Below are 20,771 nucleotides of genomic sequence, written 5' to 3' on the forward strand. Positions count from 1 at the left end.
AACCTTTCTAGATATTACTGAACTCATCTCTTGTTTCCCAAGACATCCTAGTCCACGTAAGGTTGAGGGAAAAGTGTCACCTAAGAGCGAAGATCAGGGTGAAAACGACCAACAACACACTCATGGCAATCTCATGAGGGAAATTTAACAGCAAAGTTGGTTTCCAAAGGAAAAGGCTAAACGTGTTTCTTGTCCTTTTCTACAAAAGGATGGAGGATGATCCATTAAGCCATTAGCAAATGCATTTGTTGTAAAAGAAAATTTCAGAAAATTTATCAGTAGTTAACTTTGTCTTTGGAGTGAGCAATTGGTTAATGGAGCTTGCTTTCAGCAAGACAACCATCATTTACAGCAAGAATTAACTGCTTATTTCCTAGCTTACTATATAAACTATATATTAGAAGCATAAAAAACACCATGATAAATTGGCATTCTAGATCACAGTTCCATCTTTGATAGTAGCATTTCTCAAAATGATTGTGATTCCAGATCTTATGTAGAAGCCTTCGCTGGATCGATCAACCTCTTCGACGCCCTGTGACACGACATTTAGCATCGATAAGCTTTAGTCTCAAAGGTTTAGATACAAACATGCTTATACACATACATCTTTGTTAGCAATGACCACATTCTGGCCTATCCTAGCATTTGTGTCGATGATACAATTCCTGCAAAACAAATTTTATGTTTAACAAAAGTAAATCTCGAGTCGCTTAAGTAATCTGCAAACAGAATTTCAGATAGTACCTGATTTTTGTGTTTTGCCCCACTCCAATAGGAACCATACCCTTTTCCAATAGGGAGGCAATTTGTTCATCGGTCTCATAAGTATTCGCGCCAAACATCAAAGTGTTCTGAGAAGATGCAACAAAGACACTACATGTTAACTAGTATCTATTGAGAATTCAGCTATCAGTTTTGAGTTTGAAGCCAGTTTCACTAACCTTTATTTCGGCTCCAGCACTGATACGTGATCGTACTCCGATGATCGATCGTTCAATGTCACACTTGTACAAGAAGCATCCGTGAGAAATGATCGAACTGCGCATCTGCATTTTGTTGAACATGACTAAAATGCCTCAAGATTGTCTTGTAGTTTACAGTTTTGTGACACTTACCTTGCTTTTGTCGATTTTAGTTGGCGGTAGGTACCTAGGAGATGTGTACATAGGTTTTCTTTGATCGTAGAATTGGAACTTCGGAGGCTACAAAATCGATAGATTATGAGATTGTACCTCTCAAATCGATTCAAATTGTTAATTTCTTATGCATACACATTAATTTCTACCTGTTCTGTGAGTGCCAAATTTGCGTTGTAGAATGCTTGTAATGTTCCAATATCCTCCCAATAGTCATGGAACATGTATGCCTGAACGATACAAGAACATCGTTACGATACGATATGCGAGTTGGTGAACAGAAATCTCAAGTTTACTTGGAAGTAGTATTGGAAACAGACACACAAGAAGCACACCTGAACATTGAAGTAGTTCACGGCGAAAGGCAGGATGTGCTGTCCGAAGTCATTTGCTCTCCCATCTCTCATCCTGAAGTTACCGATAAATCGTGTAGAGAATCAGAAAACATTTCTTGAAACACAACCAGACTTAACTGAAAATGGACTTGAACAAGAGTTAAAAGAGATACATGAATTGTCTTTGAAGTGCCTTTCGGTTGAAGACATAAATTCCCATGGATGCGATATAGGGGTACTTGTTTGTATCTTGATGAGACAATCTGAGAAAGGAGCCATCATCCTTCTGCAATGCAATTGTTCTTATTAGTTCAGTGCTCGAATCATCGACAATCTTATCAGTTATTAGGAAAAAAATCACTCACCATGGCTTCCAAATCATCACCCCTCGGTTTCTCTTGAAATTCGGTAATCCGACCATTCTTATCAACTCTCACGAGTCCATAGTCAGATGCCCGGCTACAATGAGGATCGACAAGTCAATTACCAGTACTAAGTAAGTCGATACAATTTAGATACTAGACATTGGCATACCTTGCATCAACAGGAATGCAAGAAATAGTTATATCGGCACCAGTTTCGACATGTTTCTGCAAATTGCATTGCATCACTTTTAGTATGTAGATTCAAGCGATGGAAATCAAACAAAAGCATACCTCGATCAATTCCATGTAGTTCATGCGGTATAATTGGTCGCCAGACAGAATTAGTACATGCTCAATGTGTTGGTTCCTCCTGTCCTAAATTACAGGAACAACAAAATGTAAACTCAAAACGACAGGAAAAGGGAAAAGATCTAAAAGCTAGAGAGAACTCACATCAAACACCCAAGCAAATTGCCTAATGGCATCAGCTGTGCCCTGGAACCAATTCATACCGGTTTCGCCGGGAGATTGTGTAGCCGCCAAAACCTGAGTATCAAAAGGAATTAATCAGACAAGGCAATCCACGAACAAGATGACCCAATTTCTTCTTGCGTTACCTCTGCGAATCCACCGCCAAAGTTGGCGACATCACCAAAGGTTCGAGAGATGTGGCGATTCAATGAGGTGGAATTGAACTGCGTCAAGATGTATATTTTGTTGATGCCGCTGTTGATGCAGTTGCTCATTGGGACATCAACGATCTTGTAGCATCCGGCGATGGGAACAGCAGGCACTGCTCTTGTTTTGGTGAGAGGGAAAAGTTGAGCACCGGTGCCTCCGCCTAGAATGAAGGCCGCGACGTTCTTGGGATCAGGCACGTTGGGTGAGAGAAGAACCTGCAAAAACAGGGTTTTGGTTTGGTTGGTCATTCTAGTGAATGGATCGTCAGTGGGAGAAGAAGAACCTGCAGAAAAACTTGCCTCGGATATTTTTTGAAATTGGTGGTCGATTTCTGCAGGAGGAGAGGATGCTACAGAAGATTCGAAACCTGCTATCTTGCAGCGGAGAGTATTGCTGTTTTTGAAGGGAAATTTTTGGCTCCGGAGCTGCTTCCTTGTTGAAGAAGCACAGAGAGCTGATCTTCTTGCATGGCTCAGCCATGCATCGTTGGCCTTCAAGCTCACGATTCCGGCGTCCATCTTGAGTGCAACTGCAGATCAAAAAAACCAGAGAAGGAAGAAGAAGATGGAGATTGGGATTTGCCTAGATTGCCATGAAGTTTATAATTATATATCTGCAGGCATGGAGATTCAGTTGCTAATTCCTTGTAAGACTGGGCAAAAAAACCCGTAGAACAGATTAGTTATTTTTTTTCTAATAAAATTATATAAAATTTGGACAATTCTCTTGCGAATTTATCTCGATTATAACTATTTTTTGCCTTATATTAAAGTAAAATTATAGTTTAGAAAGATAAATTTGGAAATATTTAAAATTTGTAGATTTTTTTTTCCAACTGACAGATTAAGGAATATTACGCTCGTTAAATAATACTTTAAAAATATTTTTAAGAAAAAAAAGATTACAATACGCATAAATTCTATGTATAAAATGATAAATGCAAATATTTTATATATATTAAAAAAAAATTGGAAGAAAATTAGTTATTTAACATATTTGTGAAAGTACGTGGACTAACCATCCAATAATAATCAAATTGATCAAATCGATTAAATTAAAATCAAATTAATAAATTTTTTAAATAAATTAAACTCATCAAACTTATTTTAAAAATTAAATAAATTGAACTCATAAAAAAAATCAATTAATTCAGTTAAAAATTAAAAGAATTAAATTTGTGAATGAGTCGTAGCAGTCAATCAATCAACTATTGGATCCATGAGCAATGTGAACAATGAACATGAGTCATATAAGGTCTTATGATCGAAATTCAATGTGTTTAAACATATCTCTTTTTATATTTTATCATTTATATTAATGATTAGTAATCACCTATGATGTATCTCTTTTGTATTCATTTAGGGTTGAATTAATAAAGGTATTTAGTTGAATGAATCACCTTTTCCCATGTGAGCCACGATTTAAAAATTTTAAATTCGTATTATATATATTTACTAATTGATTGATATGTCAGTTTAATCAATTTTATAGAATTTTAACTTTTAAAATACTGATTAAATTAAATTAATCATTTTTTTAAATTACTGAATCAAAATTAAACAACAGATTATTTTTTTTTTTGTCTTATTAAAGAAAATATATTAATTATATAAAATTTAGAGAATTGTTTCTACAAATTAATCTTTTATCTTGTTTATAACTTTTTTTTTCTATATATTACAGTAAATTTATGTTTTTTTAGATAGAACAGAGAGATAAAATTTGAAAATATTTTAAATTTTAAGATTTATTTTTTCGAAGATGAAGTTATGGATGAATGGAAAACTATGAAAGACCTAGTTAAATTGAATATTTTTAATAATTTTAGACAAAAAAAAATTAAGTAATGTATAATACGCTATTTTTTAAAAAATTATATATCATGGGATCAAAATCGAATTTTATATATATTAAAAATTGGTCATGCATATAAATTGTGCATGACTTTTTTTTAATTTTTTTTTTTTTGGGATGAATATGGATGATACGGAATACAATAAGTGGACTACGAAGATGATGTGATGATTAAAGTCAAGATGACATGACGATTAAAGTTAAAGAAAGAAAACATTTTTTCATATGGCTCTGATTATTTGGCCAACGCTAAAGCTCGTCAGACCAGTCGGGTTAGATTCCAAACAGTGTGAGAAAGGGTTAGTCGAACATAAAGGGTTCAGTATATTACTCTTGAACTAAAGAGATAGTGTGACTGGTCCCTCAATAACCGATTGAGTTTAAGGACAGTCGCTCTTACAAGCCGTCCAGAATGACCGATCCACCTCAATTTGGCCAGCTATGGGTCTAGTCGAAGGGAGGGTCAAACCCCTTACTCTGTATGAGCTCTCCACGCACGTCCGGATGACCTGATTATCGATCAGCCTTATGGGTGTCCATTCGACAATAGAACCAGATGAGTTCCACATGATGCTCTATTTGGGTAGCCAGTTGATAATAGAACTGGATGGGTTCATATGGTTCTATACCCGTATCTTATATAAGCAAAGGTAAGATAGCTCCTTTCACAAATCCGGTCAGAACTCTAGGAGCATTTTAACCTATGAGTCATTATACGACTGACCGTCCAAAATGCCGACTAGGCCTAAGGCACTTCGGCTTAAAGTACCAATTGTGCTTGCCAGAACACTGCTTCATTTCTCGTGCAACCCATTATATGCCCGACTAGATAAAAGGTTGATCGGGCCTAAGGCACTTCGCTTTATATTGCTACTCGGACAAATTTCCAACAAGCACAAGCTATCAAATGGATTTATAGAATGCACGGATCATCATATCATTTCTCAAACGGACTTCTAACATGACAAAAACATTGTATTATTCTCCGAACGGATCGCCAATACAATGCAGAACATGACTAAATAGCTTAATTAAAGAGCAGGCATAAAGAAGGTCGATCTTCTAGATTGGCCGAGATATACGCAGTAGATAACATTCTAACAACTTGTCAGAATGACAATCATGTGTCAGAGAATATTCTTCTGGAACCTTCTTCAAGGATCATTGTGTCTCCCATCAATAGAACACTTATGACAGCATATTCCTTCAACGACATCAGCTATAAACGACAAAAGATATATATATATATATAGGTAAGTGGAAGATTCCTCTGACAATTATTGCATATTATCCAGGTTGTACACTCTTCTTTACCTAACAACCTCTGACACACTTTTTCATCTCATGATTGCGGAGATTATAAGAGGTGATATATAAAAGGGGAGTATTCTCCTTTGGCAAGGTACTTTCTCTAAACATCTGCCACTTACGCTTGCATACACGTTCTTCATTGTTCTTCATTCACTCGTCCGGACTAGTACTGACTTGAGCGTTGGAGGATCTTCTCTAGGGACTCCCCCTAATTTCTCGGCATTGATATTTTGTTGGCACTTCTCTGTGTGCACAAGATCGGAAGAAAGCTTTACCGTGGAGTAAAAAGCCTTCTACCAGTCAGTCCTCAAGCCACCGTGCCCAGCGCGTCATCTCTGTAGTTTTCAGACAAGATCAAATTTGGCGCTGTTGTAAGTATCTTGTGGTAGTTTTGATGTGATCAACTAAGTCAAGTTAAGTCCTGTTGTGGTTTGATGTCTTATGTCTAAGTGTGCAGGAACTTAAGAGCACAGGAAGTCGAGCGAAAGACGCAACTAGCAAGAACGACGACACAGGAAAGAGTCGTCGGGCTCGGTGCGTCCGAGGGATGAGGTGTTGCGGAAGAGTACGCTGGCGAACGAGAAGGGAGCGCCGGTGTTTCCGAGGGATAAGAAGCCAGAGCGGAAGACTGCTCGAGAATGTCAGAAAATAAGTTCGGGTGAGCCCTATTCCGAATGGCTGAAATCACTCAAGCGAGCGAAGTTGGAGCGGAAGACCCAGACTGAAAGTCAACTCGAAGTTGACTGCGGTCTAGGCGCTCAGACATGGTCCGGGCGTTGGGACTGTCCAAGCGCCCGGATCCCCCAGAGCAACTGGGGGGCGCCTCGACCTGCTCGGCGATGTGGATAAGATTTATAAGGGTTGGGGCGCCAGGAGTTGGTCCAGGCGCCTGGACCAGAGAGTTTATCCAGACCCATTGCAATGCGATCCGTTGCAACATGGTTAAAGTTTTATTCATGCCTAGGCGCCTGGAATCCTTCCAAGCGTCCGGATCAGGGCTATAAATACAACACTAATCTCAGTAGTTCAAAACAATACTTGTAAACTATTCTCTTTTTGTTCAACTACTTTGTTTGTCAGCTGTCAACATTGTAAGAGGCTACTCCGCTCAAAAGAGATTTTTAGTGAGATTTAATTGTCTTAGATTAGCAATCATCATATTACAAACTAAGTAAATCTTTTTGTGTCTCTCTCAATTAATTAGTTTTTTATTTTTTTTTACAAGTATTTGTCTTAATGAAGCTAAAAGATCGAGAAATGTATTTTTTTTTTTTTTTGCAGAGTAATTCACCTCCTCTTACTAGCCATCAGGGACCAACAAGTGGTATCAGAGTCTGACCACTTCAAAAGGACTAATTGTCGATCTAAGTAAATAAGATGATGATCGAACCAAGCATCCATCCATCAATGTTAGAGGAGGAGCTTGTATTTTGGAAATGATGAAGGGTGGTATTCTAATAAATTATATAAAATTTGGACCATTCTCTTATTAATTTGTCTCAATTATACCTATTTTTTAACAGATAATATTTGTAGATTTTTTTTCCAACTGAGAGATTAAGTTGTGGATGGAATATTAAGAGCGTTAAATAATACTGTTAAAATATTTTTAAGAAAAAAAAAATTACAACACGCATAAATTCTTTTAAAAAATGTATAAAATGATAAATTCAAATATTTATATATATTAAAAAAATTGAAAGAAAATTAGTTATTTAAGATATTTGTGAAAGTACGTGTTATAAGAAGCATCCGATAATAATCAAACCGACTGCATCGATTAAATTTAAATCAAATTAATAATTTTTTAATAAATCGATTTAATTTATTTTAAACATTCAATAAATTGAACCGATAAAAAAATAATTAATTTGATTAAAAATTAAAAATAGTTAAATTTTTAAACAGTTGAATTGATAGTAAGTTGTCGATCCATGAGAATGTTAATCAATCGCCTTAGCTAATTTAAGTGAGCCATGATTTAAAAATTTTAAATTCGTATTATATATATTTACTAATTGATTAATATGTCAGTTTAATCAATTTTATAGATTTTTAACTTTTACAATACTGATTAAATTAATTAATTAACTTTTTTTTGAATTACTGAATCAATATTGAACAACAGATTAATTTTTTTTGTCTTATTGAAGAAAATATATTAATTATATAAAATTTAGAGAATTGTTTCTACAAATTAATCTTTTATCTCGTTTATATATATATATATATATATATATATATATATATATATATATATATATATATATATATATATATATATTTTGCCATATGTTACAGTGAATTTATGGTTTTTAGATAGAACAGAGAAATACAATTTGAAAATATTTTAAATTTTAAGATTTTTTTTTTTCCAAGATAAAGCTATGGATGAATGGAAAAAAAACAGATAATTTCAATTAATCTTACTAATTATTTCTATTGTAATCGATTGAGTTCTATAAAAGTTTTTCATCGGATATCAAAATAAATCGGGAAGTACACGTGATGCTAAATTTAAAAGTCTAACATCTTTTAATTGCGTCTCTCATTTGGAGGAAATTTTTTTATAAATACATTATAGTAATATTTAGATGATAATTTATATAAGACTGAAGGTTAAAGGGACACTTAAATGAATTAATCATATCTCTCAATTGAGTAAAGAAAATAAAATGGTAAATTTAGCCCAAGCTTTTTTTTTTTTTTTTACTTTAAAATTTTTTACCAATATAATCTTTGTTTAAGTTTTATCCAAGAATAACACACTAAACATACTACAAGGTCTCCCCTGTTCACTCACAACTAGGGAGAGCGGTGGCTGGAAATGCTAGCCGAAAGTACTTACTGCTGGGAAATATGACCGAAGCTAGGTGGATCTGCTGACTATACCAAAATACTAATCCATAATAAAGAAATTATAATTCAAAATCCAAAGGATCATTCAACCTCCTAACTAAGAGTATATCCATGAGATAATATTATCACGAATCTCATAATCATACCTAAAAAATATCCTCCGATAACTATCCACAAAAGATCGAACACTCTGAATTGGCATATAGACTTCAAGACCTTGGTAGAAGATCATATAGTCAAGGTCTTGAACTACTTAATGGAGATAATGATAGTTGAGTCGACCAACCATTGTCTTGTAACCCATCATACTACGATTGCTCCACCTGAGGTTCAATAACCTCTAGTGACGAGTCATGAACACAATGGTAGAGGAGCACTATCACTAGATAGTTGATCGAAATTACTGTCAATTGACCCACTGCTCCTCGAAGATCATCATCTATATTTCCACTTAGTAATAGTTATATTTTACTATGCATGTTTGCTCGATACCCGCTGAGTATGTTATACTCACTACCCCCTATTTCTTTTCTTGTTGTTTTCAGGTTTGCACATAGAAATGTCGTGTCGCTTGGAGTATCCTGTCTGTCGGCTCCACATCACATCCGAGGACTGTTTTCGGTGTTAGCTCTCCTTTACTTGTCTTACGTTTTATTAGACTTGGCGTTGTATAAATTCGACTTTGTTCTTTTGAGTTTGCTATGTGGAGTTGTATTTGTTTTGTTGTGCTTGTGTAAGTCTAGCCGGCTAGCAGTCTTCGTTTTTAGTTTGTATGGGTTTTCTTTCGATTTTCGCTGTGTTTTAGTACAGCCGTGTGGGTTGTTTGATATATATAATTGCGTGGTTGTATATATATTCCAACCATGTGGGCTGATATATTCTTGTTGTTGTATATATGATTGAGATTATCATCGAAACAGGGGAGATGCTGTCGGATTTTACCCTGACAGGGACTCTTCTAGATCTTGACAGTTAGAGGGACACTTAAATGAACTAATCATATCTCTCAATTAAGTACAGAAAGTAAAATGATAAATTTAGCAGAAGCTTTTTTTTACTTTAAAATGTTTTATCAATATAATCCTTTTTAAGTTTTATCCAAGAATAACACACTAAACATACCACACCATTCCATAAATAAATAAATTTTATTTTAGTTAAATATTTACTTTTGACCTAACCTCTTTCTCTTAAAATATCTCTAGACCCCCTTTCCTCCTTTCCAATTTATAATAATTAATTTTGGATTAAAATTTAATTAAATGTCAAATAATATTAATGGATCCTAAATAATGATAAAAAATATTAAAAATATTAATGTACTTCTAAGATCAAATTAAAAAAAATCCCTAACTTACGTTTATTTGAGTCGAAAAAACTTTCAAAGATAGTCGATGACACACTTACAATATGATCACTTTCAAATAATACATCATCTTCAAGCCATTTAGTAATTACGAAGAAGACGGGACCTTCTTTCTTAGTTATCCATTCATCATCTGATTCAATTTATCAACTACAATGGATATCAATCTTGTCCCTCCTCCTAATGCTTCTCTCCCTAAGCTTGAAGTTATATTTCACAAACACCAACACATTCAATTTCGCATGTTCAAGGCTATTTTTCTTTTGTATGTGAATCTAATATTACAAAGAAGAAAACATATATAAAAAATTAAACAATGATATGAAAATTATAAAACAATTAAAATTCAAGTAGAGTTATAAACTTAGAATATTCATCGATTCAAAAGTGCTCCAATTTCTTTCACACCTCGAAACACTACAAGTGAGAGCAAGTACTCTAATTACAAATGTAGTAAGCTCGGATGTCTTACTTCCAAAACGTTCCCACCACAAGGCTAATAACATAAAGAAAATTACAAGAATGTACATATAATTTTAAAATACGAATTCTAGTATAATTTTATAAGAACGGTTACAAGATGTAAATTTTACCTGGAGTCCGCAACATTCTTATTTGTTTTGCTATTGGAGTTCCAAATTATCCTTCAGCTTTGTTATACAAGTCCAATTAGATGTACGCTTTAAGACAATCATCAGAAGATAACATCTTATCCGTGCAAGCATACAATCCATCTCTAATTTCATCACAATCAAAAAATCTTTCTTCATAATGCAATTGCTGGTTCAAATAGTACTCGGTCGCGTGTAGCGGGAGATGAAGTTGTGGAGTCCATCATGAATCAATTTTTTTCCCAAATGGGCTTGTATTTTATGTCAACTCCCACATAATTAAATTTTATTGTCTCTTTTACCTTATCCATAAGTTCATAAATATATCTCATGGTTGATCTCTCCTCTGAATCAACTTCCCTTAACACCCTTACAAGAGGAACAACACTCTTAACACACAATGTAACATGTGGCCAAAAGTTGGGATCATTAACAACAATTCTCTTCACGACCTTCCCCTGAGTTATTTGAGATAGAGGTGAACTAACCTAATTTTCGGAAGCATAGATTTGTTCAAGTGGTCTTTTAACCTTATACATACTCTGAAGAATGAGAAATGAAATAGCAAAGCGAGTGACAATAGAACAGAGAATTTCTTTACCGTTTGTATACTTCTCATCAAAGAAAGTATAGTCCTATGACCATAAAGGAACTTCACAACCATCTTAGCATGCTCAATTGTGTCAGAAAAATCTTCAACTTTGTAATATCAACAGCATTAGGTTAATGTAATATGCCGCACAAGGTGCCCACCAAATTCCATGTTTAGTCTCCATAATTTTTTCCCCTGCCTTAATGAAATTCGAAGCATTTTCCATGACAATTTGAATCACATTTTCCTCTCTCACCTCATCAACAATATCATCAAGATATTTAAAAATCAATTCCCTATTTTTAATAGAAGTTGATGTATCAATAGATTTTAAAAAGAAAGTGCCGCCGAGAATATTAACCAAAAAATTGATCAAACTTCTATTCTTCCCATCCGTCCAACCATCAGACTTAATAGTGTATCCATATTTTTTCCATACCTTTTTATGCTCCTCATATATTAGGTTGATGCCATCAACCTTAGCCTTAAGTATTCAAGTTCTTAACTCATGCATTGAAGGAGACTTGGACACTCTTCCGTATTCCACAATACCCTCAACCAGGCAACCAATAAGGATCATTCACAACATTAAACGGAAGTGTAGCAGAGTAAATAAAATAATCAACTCTACACTTCACATCAACAAGCAAATCTTTTTTATATGCCGAATTTAGGAACAAACCCATGAAGAGTACCTTTACCTTTTGATTCACCCACTACCAGAACATCCAATTGAATTTCCCCTTATGCTTCCAACTTTTGATGATTGCGTACTCATACTCTAGGGACCCTCACCAATCTCTCGTAACAATTCAGTTTGTTTGATTTAAGATATTCTAATTTTGTAAAGTGATTCTCTAATTTCTTGCTTAATATCATCCGGAGCATTAACACAAGGTGTAATCTCTTTATGAGTTTGAGTTAAATGTTCCTTTAAACGAGTAATCCCTTCATTCGATATATGATGACAAACTTTGCACCGAACAGATTTTCCCCCCTCCGTTTGATAATAATACTTCCAACCAATATCTTTTTTTTTAATCTTTTTTTGATAAATTTGTAGACATTACAAATTCCAAATAGACAATCAAAATCCTAGAAAAATAAGAGAAAAAAATAAGAACAAATAATTAATTAATTAGAAAAAATAGAAAAAAGTGGAATAATCCAGGGCATTTGGATCGATCCAGATGCTCGGCTTCAGCTATTGGCAATTGCAATTGCAATTGCTTTTCTCCTTCGAGAAATGAAAAACGAAATGGAAAAACCAAACGAAGAAAACCTTACCTCTAGGGAATTTGGATCAGATTGGTAATTGTCTTCATTGACAATATTGTGATATATTTCAGATTCGAGGTGGATCACGAACAATATCTTCACATACTTCTGGGGATGTTTCGATGAGAACATCTTTATGTGAAGTTTAGTGAATGTGCATGTTAGGTTATCTTCTGTGGGATTTCTGGGGACACATTGTATCTGGTAGAGGGATATCTATGGGCCCACAAAAGTTGGAGGATGTTACCAGTTGGGAGTAATCGAAGTCTGTACAGGAGACTAATAGCTTCGTTGATCTGGCTGGATATTACTGGGGATTTGTAGAGGGATTTCTCCAGCATTGTTATGCTGTTGATTGGACTATCTAGGAAGGGTAGGAGACTTACTTGGTTATGGCTTACGAGACCAGCTTACAGGAGCTGAAGCGGAAATTAGTGTCGGCGCCAGTTCTGATTTTGCCCTCTGGAGAGGACGAATTCGTACTCTACACCGACGCTTCTCTACAGGGTTTGAGCACTATTTTGATGTAGCACGGCAGGGTAGTCTCCTATTCTTCTCGTCAGTTGAAGGAGCATAAGCAGAACTACCCAATACATGATCTAGAGCTGGCCGCCATTATCTATGCTTTGAAGATTTGACGACATCATCTGTATGGTATTTCATTTGAGATTCTCACTGATCATAAGAGTCTCAAATATCTTTTCACCTAGAAGGAACTTAATCTCCAACAGAGGAGATGGATGGAGCTCTTGAATGACTATGACTGTACCATTAGCTACCACCCTGGGAAAGCTAATGTAGTTGTCGATGTACTTAGTTGGAAGTCCAGAGGGACTTTAGCTTACCACCGAGTTCTAGTCACGGACTTGATTCAGGGTTTCTCCGAGTTGGGCCTTGAGGAGCAGAGATAGACTGAGCAGAGTGTCCATGTTACCATGGTTGCCCAGTCATCGACAAAGACGAGGATCCGAGAGACCCAGGCCGGTGATCAGTGCTTATAGTCCATTGGCAACCAGTTAGCTTCCGGTCAGCAGACGGAGTTCACCCGAGATGACGAGGGTATTATGTATTTCCTAGGTATATTATGTGTACCTCAATGTCACATGGTTTTGGAGGAGTTACTTCAGGAGGCTCATCGCTCCTGATTTGCTATCCACCCAGGTAGAACCCGCATGTATCGAGATTTGAGGCGTTCCTATTGGTGGAACGACATGAAGAAATACATCGCGGAGTTTGTAGCTAGATGTCTAGTCTGTTAGAAGGTGAAGACTGACCACTAGAGACATGCCGGATTATTTCAGATGATTCCTATTCCAGAGTGGAAATGAGAGCACATCACTATGGATTTTGTGGTGGGATTGCCTAGGACACGATGAGGTCATGACGTGATTTGGGTAATCGTTGATCGATTAACAAAGTCCACACACTTTTTAGCGATTTTGAAGACCAATTCTCTAGACCAATTGGCAGAGCTGTATTATCAAGAGATCATCAGATTATATGATGTTCCTTTAAGCATTATATCTGATAGAGACCCGTGGTTCACTTCCCGGTTCTGGCAGAGTCTGCAGCAGGCCTTGGGCACATAACTCCGTTTCAGTACAGCATCCATCCGCATAAAGATGGACAATCAGAGCGGACCATCCAGACATTAGAGGACTTGTTGAGATCTTGCATTATGGATTTCGGAGGCAGCTGGGAGGACCACCTGCCATTGGTAGAATTCGCTTACAACAACAACTATCATTCGGCTATCTAGATTGCACTGTTTGAAGTGTTGTATGGTAGACCTTGTCGGACACCCACCTCTGGGAGGAGGTTGGAGAGGCCCAGCTGCTAGGACCTTATAGAGCTCGGCAGGAGGCAGAGTTGGCCCGCACTATCAAATGGAGGATATTTGAGGTGCAGGACCGTCAGAAGAGTTATGTTGATCGGAGACGAAGACCCCTAGAGTTCTCTACTAGCGACCATGTATTTCTAAGAGTCTCACCCACGAAAGGGGTGAAGAGATTTGGTCTCCGAGATAACCTAGCTCCATGATACATTGGGTCTTTCCAAATTTTTGAGAGGGTTGGAGCGGTAGCTTACCGTCTGGCGCTACCATCGTCTCTGGTAGGCATTCACAATGTTTTCCATGTGTCCATGCTGAGAAGATATGTACCCAACCTAGCACATATTCTTTCAGATATATCAGTTCTCATTCAATCAGACATTACCTACGAGGAAGTTCCAGTACGGATTCTGGACTACGAAGAGCGTCAGCTGCGAATCAAGACTATCTGACTGGTTAAAGCCAGATGGCAGAACCATTCTGACGAGGAGGCTACGTGGGAGCTCGAGGATACGATCCAAGCTCGACACCCCCATCTTTTTACTTGAGGTATGTGGGTTAGATTTTCGTTCAGCATTCATACTGTGTATCTATTGCTAGTACATGTTGATGGTAGATAACAAAATTTGGAGACCAAATTTTTATTAGTGGGGAAGAATGTAAAATACTGTAATGAAATAATAATGGAATAATAAGGTTTAATGAATGAATAACCTTAACAGAATTTTATGGAAATTTTTCGGAGCTCATATGACGTATTTAGAGGGGATGAATTTATAGGCTGGGGAAAAGTCTGTTTGGAAATACCATTTAAGTGGGAGTTGATTAAGGAATTAACTTAGAGGTTGATTACTTAAACCTAAGTATAAATATTAAATACCTAGGTAATATCTCTCATTTTCCCCCTTTCTCCGCCCAATCCCTTACCCTCTCCCCTCTCGCTGCGCCAACTCGCCCTTCTTCTCCACCGCGACCACTTCCCCTCCTCTGCCCGTCGCCTCCCCGCCGTGGAGATCACGATCGCGACGCGCCTTCCCACTCACCGCCGGTCAGGACTTCCATTTGTTAGGATGTATACTAAAAGTCTAGCTTTTGGTATAAACATTTATCTAGAAATAAGAATCACATTGGTCAAATGTCTACATTTATGATAAATGTAGTTGTTCAATTAATTTATATTGTAGATAACATGGTGTGTGGTGTCACACACAGAGGATCATGTTATCAGTACCTTATAAATTATAAACAGTAGCTCACGACCAAGATGGAAAGGAACAAACCATTGGAAGGTCGTAGTGTAATTAGGTATTAGTTTATCTTAACTATATAATTACACTAATACACTTAGAGTGTATTGAGTAGGACCATTAGAGGTCGTTTCTTTTTATACTGACTTTATAAAAGAACAAAGACCTTAGTTATTATGGAAGTGTGTGCTCTTAATCCTAATATAATAAGAAGCACATATATTTGATATTTATTTCTTTAATTTATCAATGGGTGAGATTTAGTTCGATAAATCAATAAGCCTGATAAGTTGGGAAATGATATCACTTATAGTGTGTGTTGTTGATTATAGAAGGAAACTGTGTCCTAGTAATCTAGGTTGAGAATGTCCCCAAGAGGAGCTCATAAGGATTGTCATGTTAAATCCTGCAGGTGGACTTAGTCCGACATGACAATGAAGTTGAGTGGTACTACTCTTGGAGCTAGATATTAATTAAGTGAGTTGTTAATAACTTACTTAATTAGTGAACATTTGTTATCTTAAACACAGGGAGACTAACACACTCATAATAAGAAGGAGCCCAAAATGTAATTTGGGATTGATGTGGTAGTTCAATAATTGTTCTTTAGTGAAATGAATTATTATTGATGAAATTAAGTTGTGTGTTCGGGGCGAACACAAGATGCTTAATTTCATCGGAAGACCAAAACCAAATCCTCCTCTCGGTCCCTATCGTAACCTCTTGTATATAGAGATTTATACCCACCACATACCCACCTTCTTACCCATCCAATGGATGAGCCAAGCTAGGGCCGGCCAAGACCAAGTGGATGAGCCAAGTTGGTGGCCGGCCAAAGCTTGGGTCCCAAGCTTAGGTGGCCGGCCACTAAAATATTAAAAAGGATTTTTATTAAAATTATTTCTTATGTGGATATCATGGTTTTAAAAGAGAGTTTAAAAATTAAAATTTTCCTTTTATAGCTTTCTACAAAAGATTAAGAGAAGAGATTAATCTCTTTCCTTATTTGTAGATTAAAAGGATGGTTTTAATTTTTGCTAAAAACTTTCCTTATTTGTAAATCATCTACATGTTTAAAAGAGAGTTTAAAATTTGAAATTTTTCCTTATTTGTTGATTAAAAGGTGGATTTTAAATTTTAAGAAAACTTTCCTTTTTAACCATGTTCATGATTTAAAAAGAGAGTTTAAAAATTAAATATTCTCTTTTATAAGTTTCTACAAGAGATTAAGAAAAGATTTGATATCTTTCCTTATTTGTAGATTAAAAGATATTTTAATTTTTAGAGATAACTTTCTTTTTATCCACATGTTTAAAAGAAAGATTTTAATTTATAAAATTTCTTTTTTATTTACCAATCATAAAGGGATTAAAATTATTGGAGAAATTTTTATAAATTTCCGGAAACAAATTAGGAAGTTTTAATTCTTGTTTTAATTAAAACTTTCCTTGATTTGGGGCTTAAGGTGGCCGACCATTGTTATTAAGAAAAGAAATTTATTTTTTAATTAAATAATTTTTCTTTTTCATGGCAAAAGAATTAAGGAAGTTTTTTATTAAGTTTCCTTATTTGCCAAGATTAAGGATCATAAAAGAGGGGGTAGAGGTGCCTTCATTGTGAACATCTCTATTCTATTTTTCCTCTCTTTTCTCCTTGGGTGTGGCCGGCCCCTTCTTTCCTCTCCTCTCCTTTGTGTGGTCGAAACCTTCTCTTGGTGGAGATAACTTTGGTGGCCGGATCTAAGAAGGAGAAGAAGAAGAGAAAAGAAGTCTCTTTTCTAGTATCCCTTGGAGCATTGGTGGTGGTTGAATCTCTTCATCCTTGGAGGTGCTCTTGTTGTGGCCGAACCTTGCAAGGAGGAGAAGAAGGTGCTTTGGTGGTTTCTCATCTCGGAAGATCGTTGCACACACAACGTCCGAGGGTAAAAGAGGAATACGGTAGAAGACCTAGAGGTTTTTGCTTGCAAAAGAAAAGGTATACTAGTATTTAATTTTCGCATCATACTAGTTTTATTTCTTTGTAAAAATACCAAATACAAGAGGCATGCGATTCTAGTTTTTCGAATTAGTTTTCGATGTTGTGTTCTTTTATTTTTCTTTTCCTTGTGATTTGATTGTTCTTTTTGGTTGACCTAAAGTTATTTAAGGAAATTAAATATTAGCTTTCCTTAAAAGGCTTTGTCTAGGCGGTGGTGGTTGTTCCCATATCCAAGAAGGTCATGTGCCTCGCCATGCAGTCCTGGAAGCTAATTTTGGAAATTAATATTTAATGGAATTAATAACGTAGGTGATTTGGATCGAACGTGTTAAGTTCCGCAGTAGATCCAAGTCTAAACCTAAAAGAACAAATAAATTAAACTTAGGATCAAACGTGTTAAGTTCCGCAGGCAATCCAAGTTTAATTTAAAAGAACACATGGTAGCTAGGAAAAGGTTCAGACCTTTGTACAAAATTTTTGTACAGTGGAACCATTAGGTTTTCCGAGTAGCAACCAACACCATTACCTCCACTCCTCATCGCGGCTCTGCCTCTACTCTCTCTCGTGTGATTCCGCCGCGTCGCCCGGCCGATCAACCGCTGTTCTTTCCATCTCCTCCCGATCTTCTCTCGCCAGAAGTCGAGCACCCAAGTCCTTCATTCTTCTGTGCCCTAGCTCCCAATCCACCGTCGACCGAGTTCTCGTCTTCCCGATCTGAGGCGCCACCTCTTCACGGGTTGGTATTCGGCAAAGAGCAAGGATCCAAACCCTAGTTTTCTCCCTGTGCCAATGCCACCTCCTTATCGAAGGCCAGATCAGAGACATCGCCGGTCGAGGTAGAGCTGTCGATCTTCTCCCTTGCCCTAGATTCTACCATCGGGTCCTTCTTTGCCCACCTCTTCAGTCACTTTCTGTGAAGTCTTCGGCAGAGAGGAAGTGAATGGCACCGATTTAGGTAAGACATGGTTGATATCAGATTTGGTAGGGATTGGAGTTGCATTTTATGTATATGGATGTTGTGTTTAATTGGTTGGTCGACCACTGTAGATACAGTCATCGTTTACTGGCAACGACTTCTCCTAGCTCCAGCAACAATTCCCAATAGTTGTGTTTTCAGGTCGTAAGTCAATAGTGGTGGCTTGAGTTGAGGTAAGGTGTAGAGAATTTGATCTTTACTGTAGCTTACACTTGGAATTGAAGCTAGGAAATATTAGGTATGATTGATCCAAGTGGTTGTCTTGATAATTAGGGTTAAACGTTGGATCTAATCTAGGCTGCGGGTTAGACTCGATTTATGTAGTTTACCAGGATTAATGAGGGAACTTGGGGTTTCTTAGTTTAATAAAAATTTTGATTTAGCTACTAGATACATATTAGAGTGGATTAATTATATGCAGGTTGTTACAGGACTTTGATTCGAGACAAGCGTCTCGACGTGGGATCTATCCGATACGACCTTCTTTTTTAGGCAGGTACCTTTGACTTATCTCTTTTAATATTGTCATTCTGATATGTGAAATAGGTTATAGCTAGTAGTAATGGTTATGTTTATATCTGTCTTGGTATGTCACTACTGTTGGGGTTGCAAGGTTGCAAAAATAGTCCCATATTGGAAACACATGGGAAAGATCATGAGTTTATAAGAGAAAAGATATCTCCATTGGAATGAGGCCTTTTGGGGAGAGCCCAAGAGCAAAGCCATGAGGGTTTAGGCCCAAAGTGGACAATATCATGCTATTGTGGAGATATCTAAATTCTTTTCTATCCTACAATTGGTATCAGAGCCCGGACTGCCAGAAGGTTTAACCGCCGACTGTGCATAAGAGCTATGGTCTGATTGAGCCATGTGGGTACAATATTGACCTCGAACAAAGAAAGTGGGGCTCCTATGTTCGGATCAAGAGGACCAAACACCAGGCAGGAAGTCCTAGTTGCGACTAGGCATGGAAGTCCTAGTAGGTCGGGTGGACCGAGGGGCAGGAAGACCTGGTGGGTCGAGGATCGGACGTGGGAAGCCTATGGTCCTTTGTTTGAGGGGGGGATTGTTGGGGTTGCAAGGTTGCAAAAATAGTCCCATATTGGAAACACATGGGAAAGATCATGAGTTTATAAGAGAAAAGATATCTCCATTGGAATGAGGCCTTTTGGGGAGAGCCCAAGAGCAAAGTCATGAGGGTTTAGGCCCAAAGTGGACAATATCATGCTATTGTGGAGATATCTAAATTCTTTTCGATCCTACAACTACTTGATACTTGTAGTATACCCATATTATTATCTGTTATGCATTTATGCTTATGCCTCTTGATTCTTGCCATGTGTACTTATATTCATAGAAGTAGTGACATACAATGCATTATCGGATATATGTCGAGCTACTAGATATACCTGACATGTGTACCTAAATTTATTATCTGGCATGTGTACCTAGATTTATTACCTGATATGCGTACCTAGATTTATGATACTTAGATCATTATTATGAATTCGATTTTTCTTTTGGTACATATTATTTGGAGACTATTATATTGGAGATATAAATATTCCCTATGTCCTAGTCATTTATTGGTTTATAGTTAAATTTTGTGTGAATCTGATACTTTTACCGAGTGTGTTGGAATTGACGGATTTAGTGGGCTTGACACTAAGCTGAAGCCCAATTAGATCTGAGGGCCTAATAATTGGTATGAAGTCTAGATAAGTTAAGGTATGACCCGATATCTTGCAGGAAGTCCAGCTTGTCTGCGGGACCTGACAATTGGCTAAAGTCCAGTTGGATTTGTAGATCTGACCACTGGTAGGAAAACTAGGTAGGTCAAGAGGCAAGTTAAATGACTGCAAATGGTAAGTAAAGGTAAATCACTAGAGAATAGTGATCCAGTGAGGACGAGTCCTAGTGGGACTATAGGCGTTGGTCCAATTTAAAACCATTTTGAAAGTCTAAGCTAAGATCATGTCTAGATCCTGATCTTGATAAGACATGATCTAATAAATAATCATTTTATTTTAACGGTGCTAATTCTGTTTTACATGTTATATTTTATTTTGTGGATTAATGATTTTTTACAGGGTTAATTTGTAAAAATCAATCTTGGATGAATAGTTTCGGTATCACGCACCGAGAGGAGTCTTTGCCCTGCAAGCGAACAACATCTTCCCCTTTATGACAATATACGAAACTTGGATATATAGTCACACGATTGTACAAGTATACCTACAACCTACATGACTGAAATAAAAACACAACCACGTAGTATACAACCCACACCGCTTGAAACAAAGGCACAGTGTAAGACACAAGGAAAACTCATAAACCAAAAGTGATAAA

General features: G+C 36.6%; 1 protein-coding gene across 1 annotated transcript; it reads right to left on the minus strand.

The window, feature by feature from the left end:
* Nucleotides 1-433: 433 nt before the first annotated feature.
* LOC122013725 (glucose-1-phosphate adenylyltransferase large subunit 1-like) lies at nucleotides 434-14,701 on the minus strand. Its single transcript, XM_042569955.1, has 16 exons — nucleotides 14,608-14,701; nucleotides 14,480-14,557; nucleotides 2,820-3,049; nucleotides 2,457-2,735; nucleotides 2,293-2,385; nucleotides 2,131-2,214; nucleotides 2,009-2,064; nucleotides 1,840-1,933; nucleotides 1,648-1,760; nucleotides 1,475-1,547; nucleotides 1,289-1,369; nucleotides 1,119-1,205; nucleotides 945-1,049; nucleotides 748-854; nucleotides 608-668; nucleotides 434-535 (listed from the first exon to the last, which is right to left on the minus strand). The coding sequence occupies exons 1-16, from the start codon at nucleotides 14,699-14,701 to the stop codon at nucleotides 434-436; spliced, it is 1,737 nt and encodes a 578-aa protein (XP_042425889.1).
* Nucleotides 14,702-20,771: the final 6,070 nt, after the last annotated feature.

This window comes from Zingiber officinale, chromosome 8B (assembly GCF_018446385.1).
Source record: "Zingiber officinale cultivar Zhangliang chromosome 8B, Zo_v1.1, whole genome shotgun sequence".
NCBI classification, from domain to species: Eukaryota; Viridiplantae; Streptophyta; class Magnoliopsida; order Zingiberales; family Zingiberaceae; genus Zingiber; species Zingiber officinale.

Bases quoted from the DNA above. Each gene is read 5' to 3' on its own strand.
- LOC122013725 (XM_042569955.1), bottom strand. From the start codon at position 14,701: ATGGTTCTGCCATCTGGCTTTAACCAGTCAGATAGTCTTGATTCGCAG. The intron at 3,050-14,479 runs GTAAGCTACCGC...TTTGATCTGCAG, and splicing joins GACGATGGTAGCGCCAGACG to TTGCACTCAAGATGGACGCC. The intron at 1,206-1,288 runs GTAGAAATTAAT...TCGATTTTGTAG, and splicing joins ATTTGGCACTCACAGAACAG to CCTCCGAAGTTCCAATTCTA.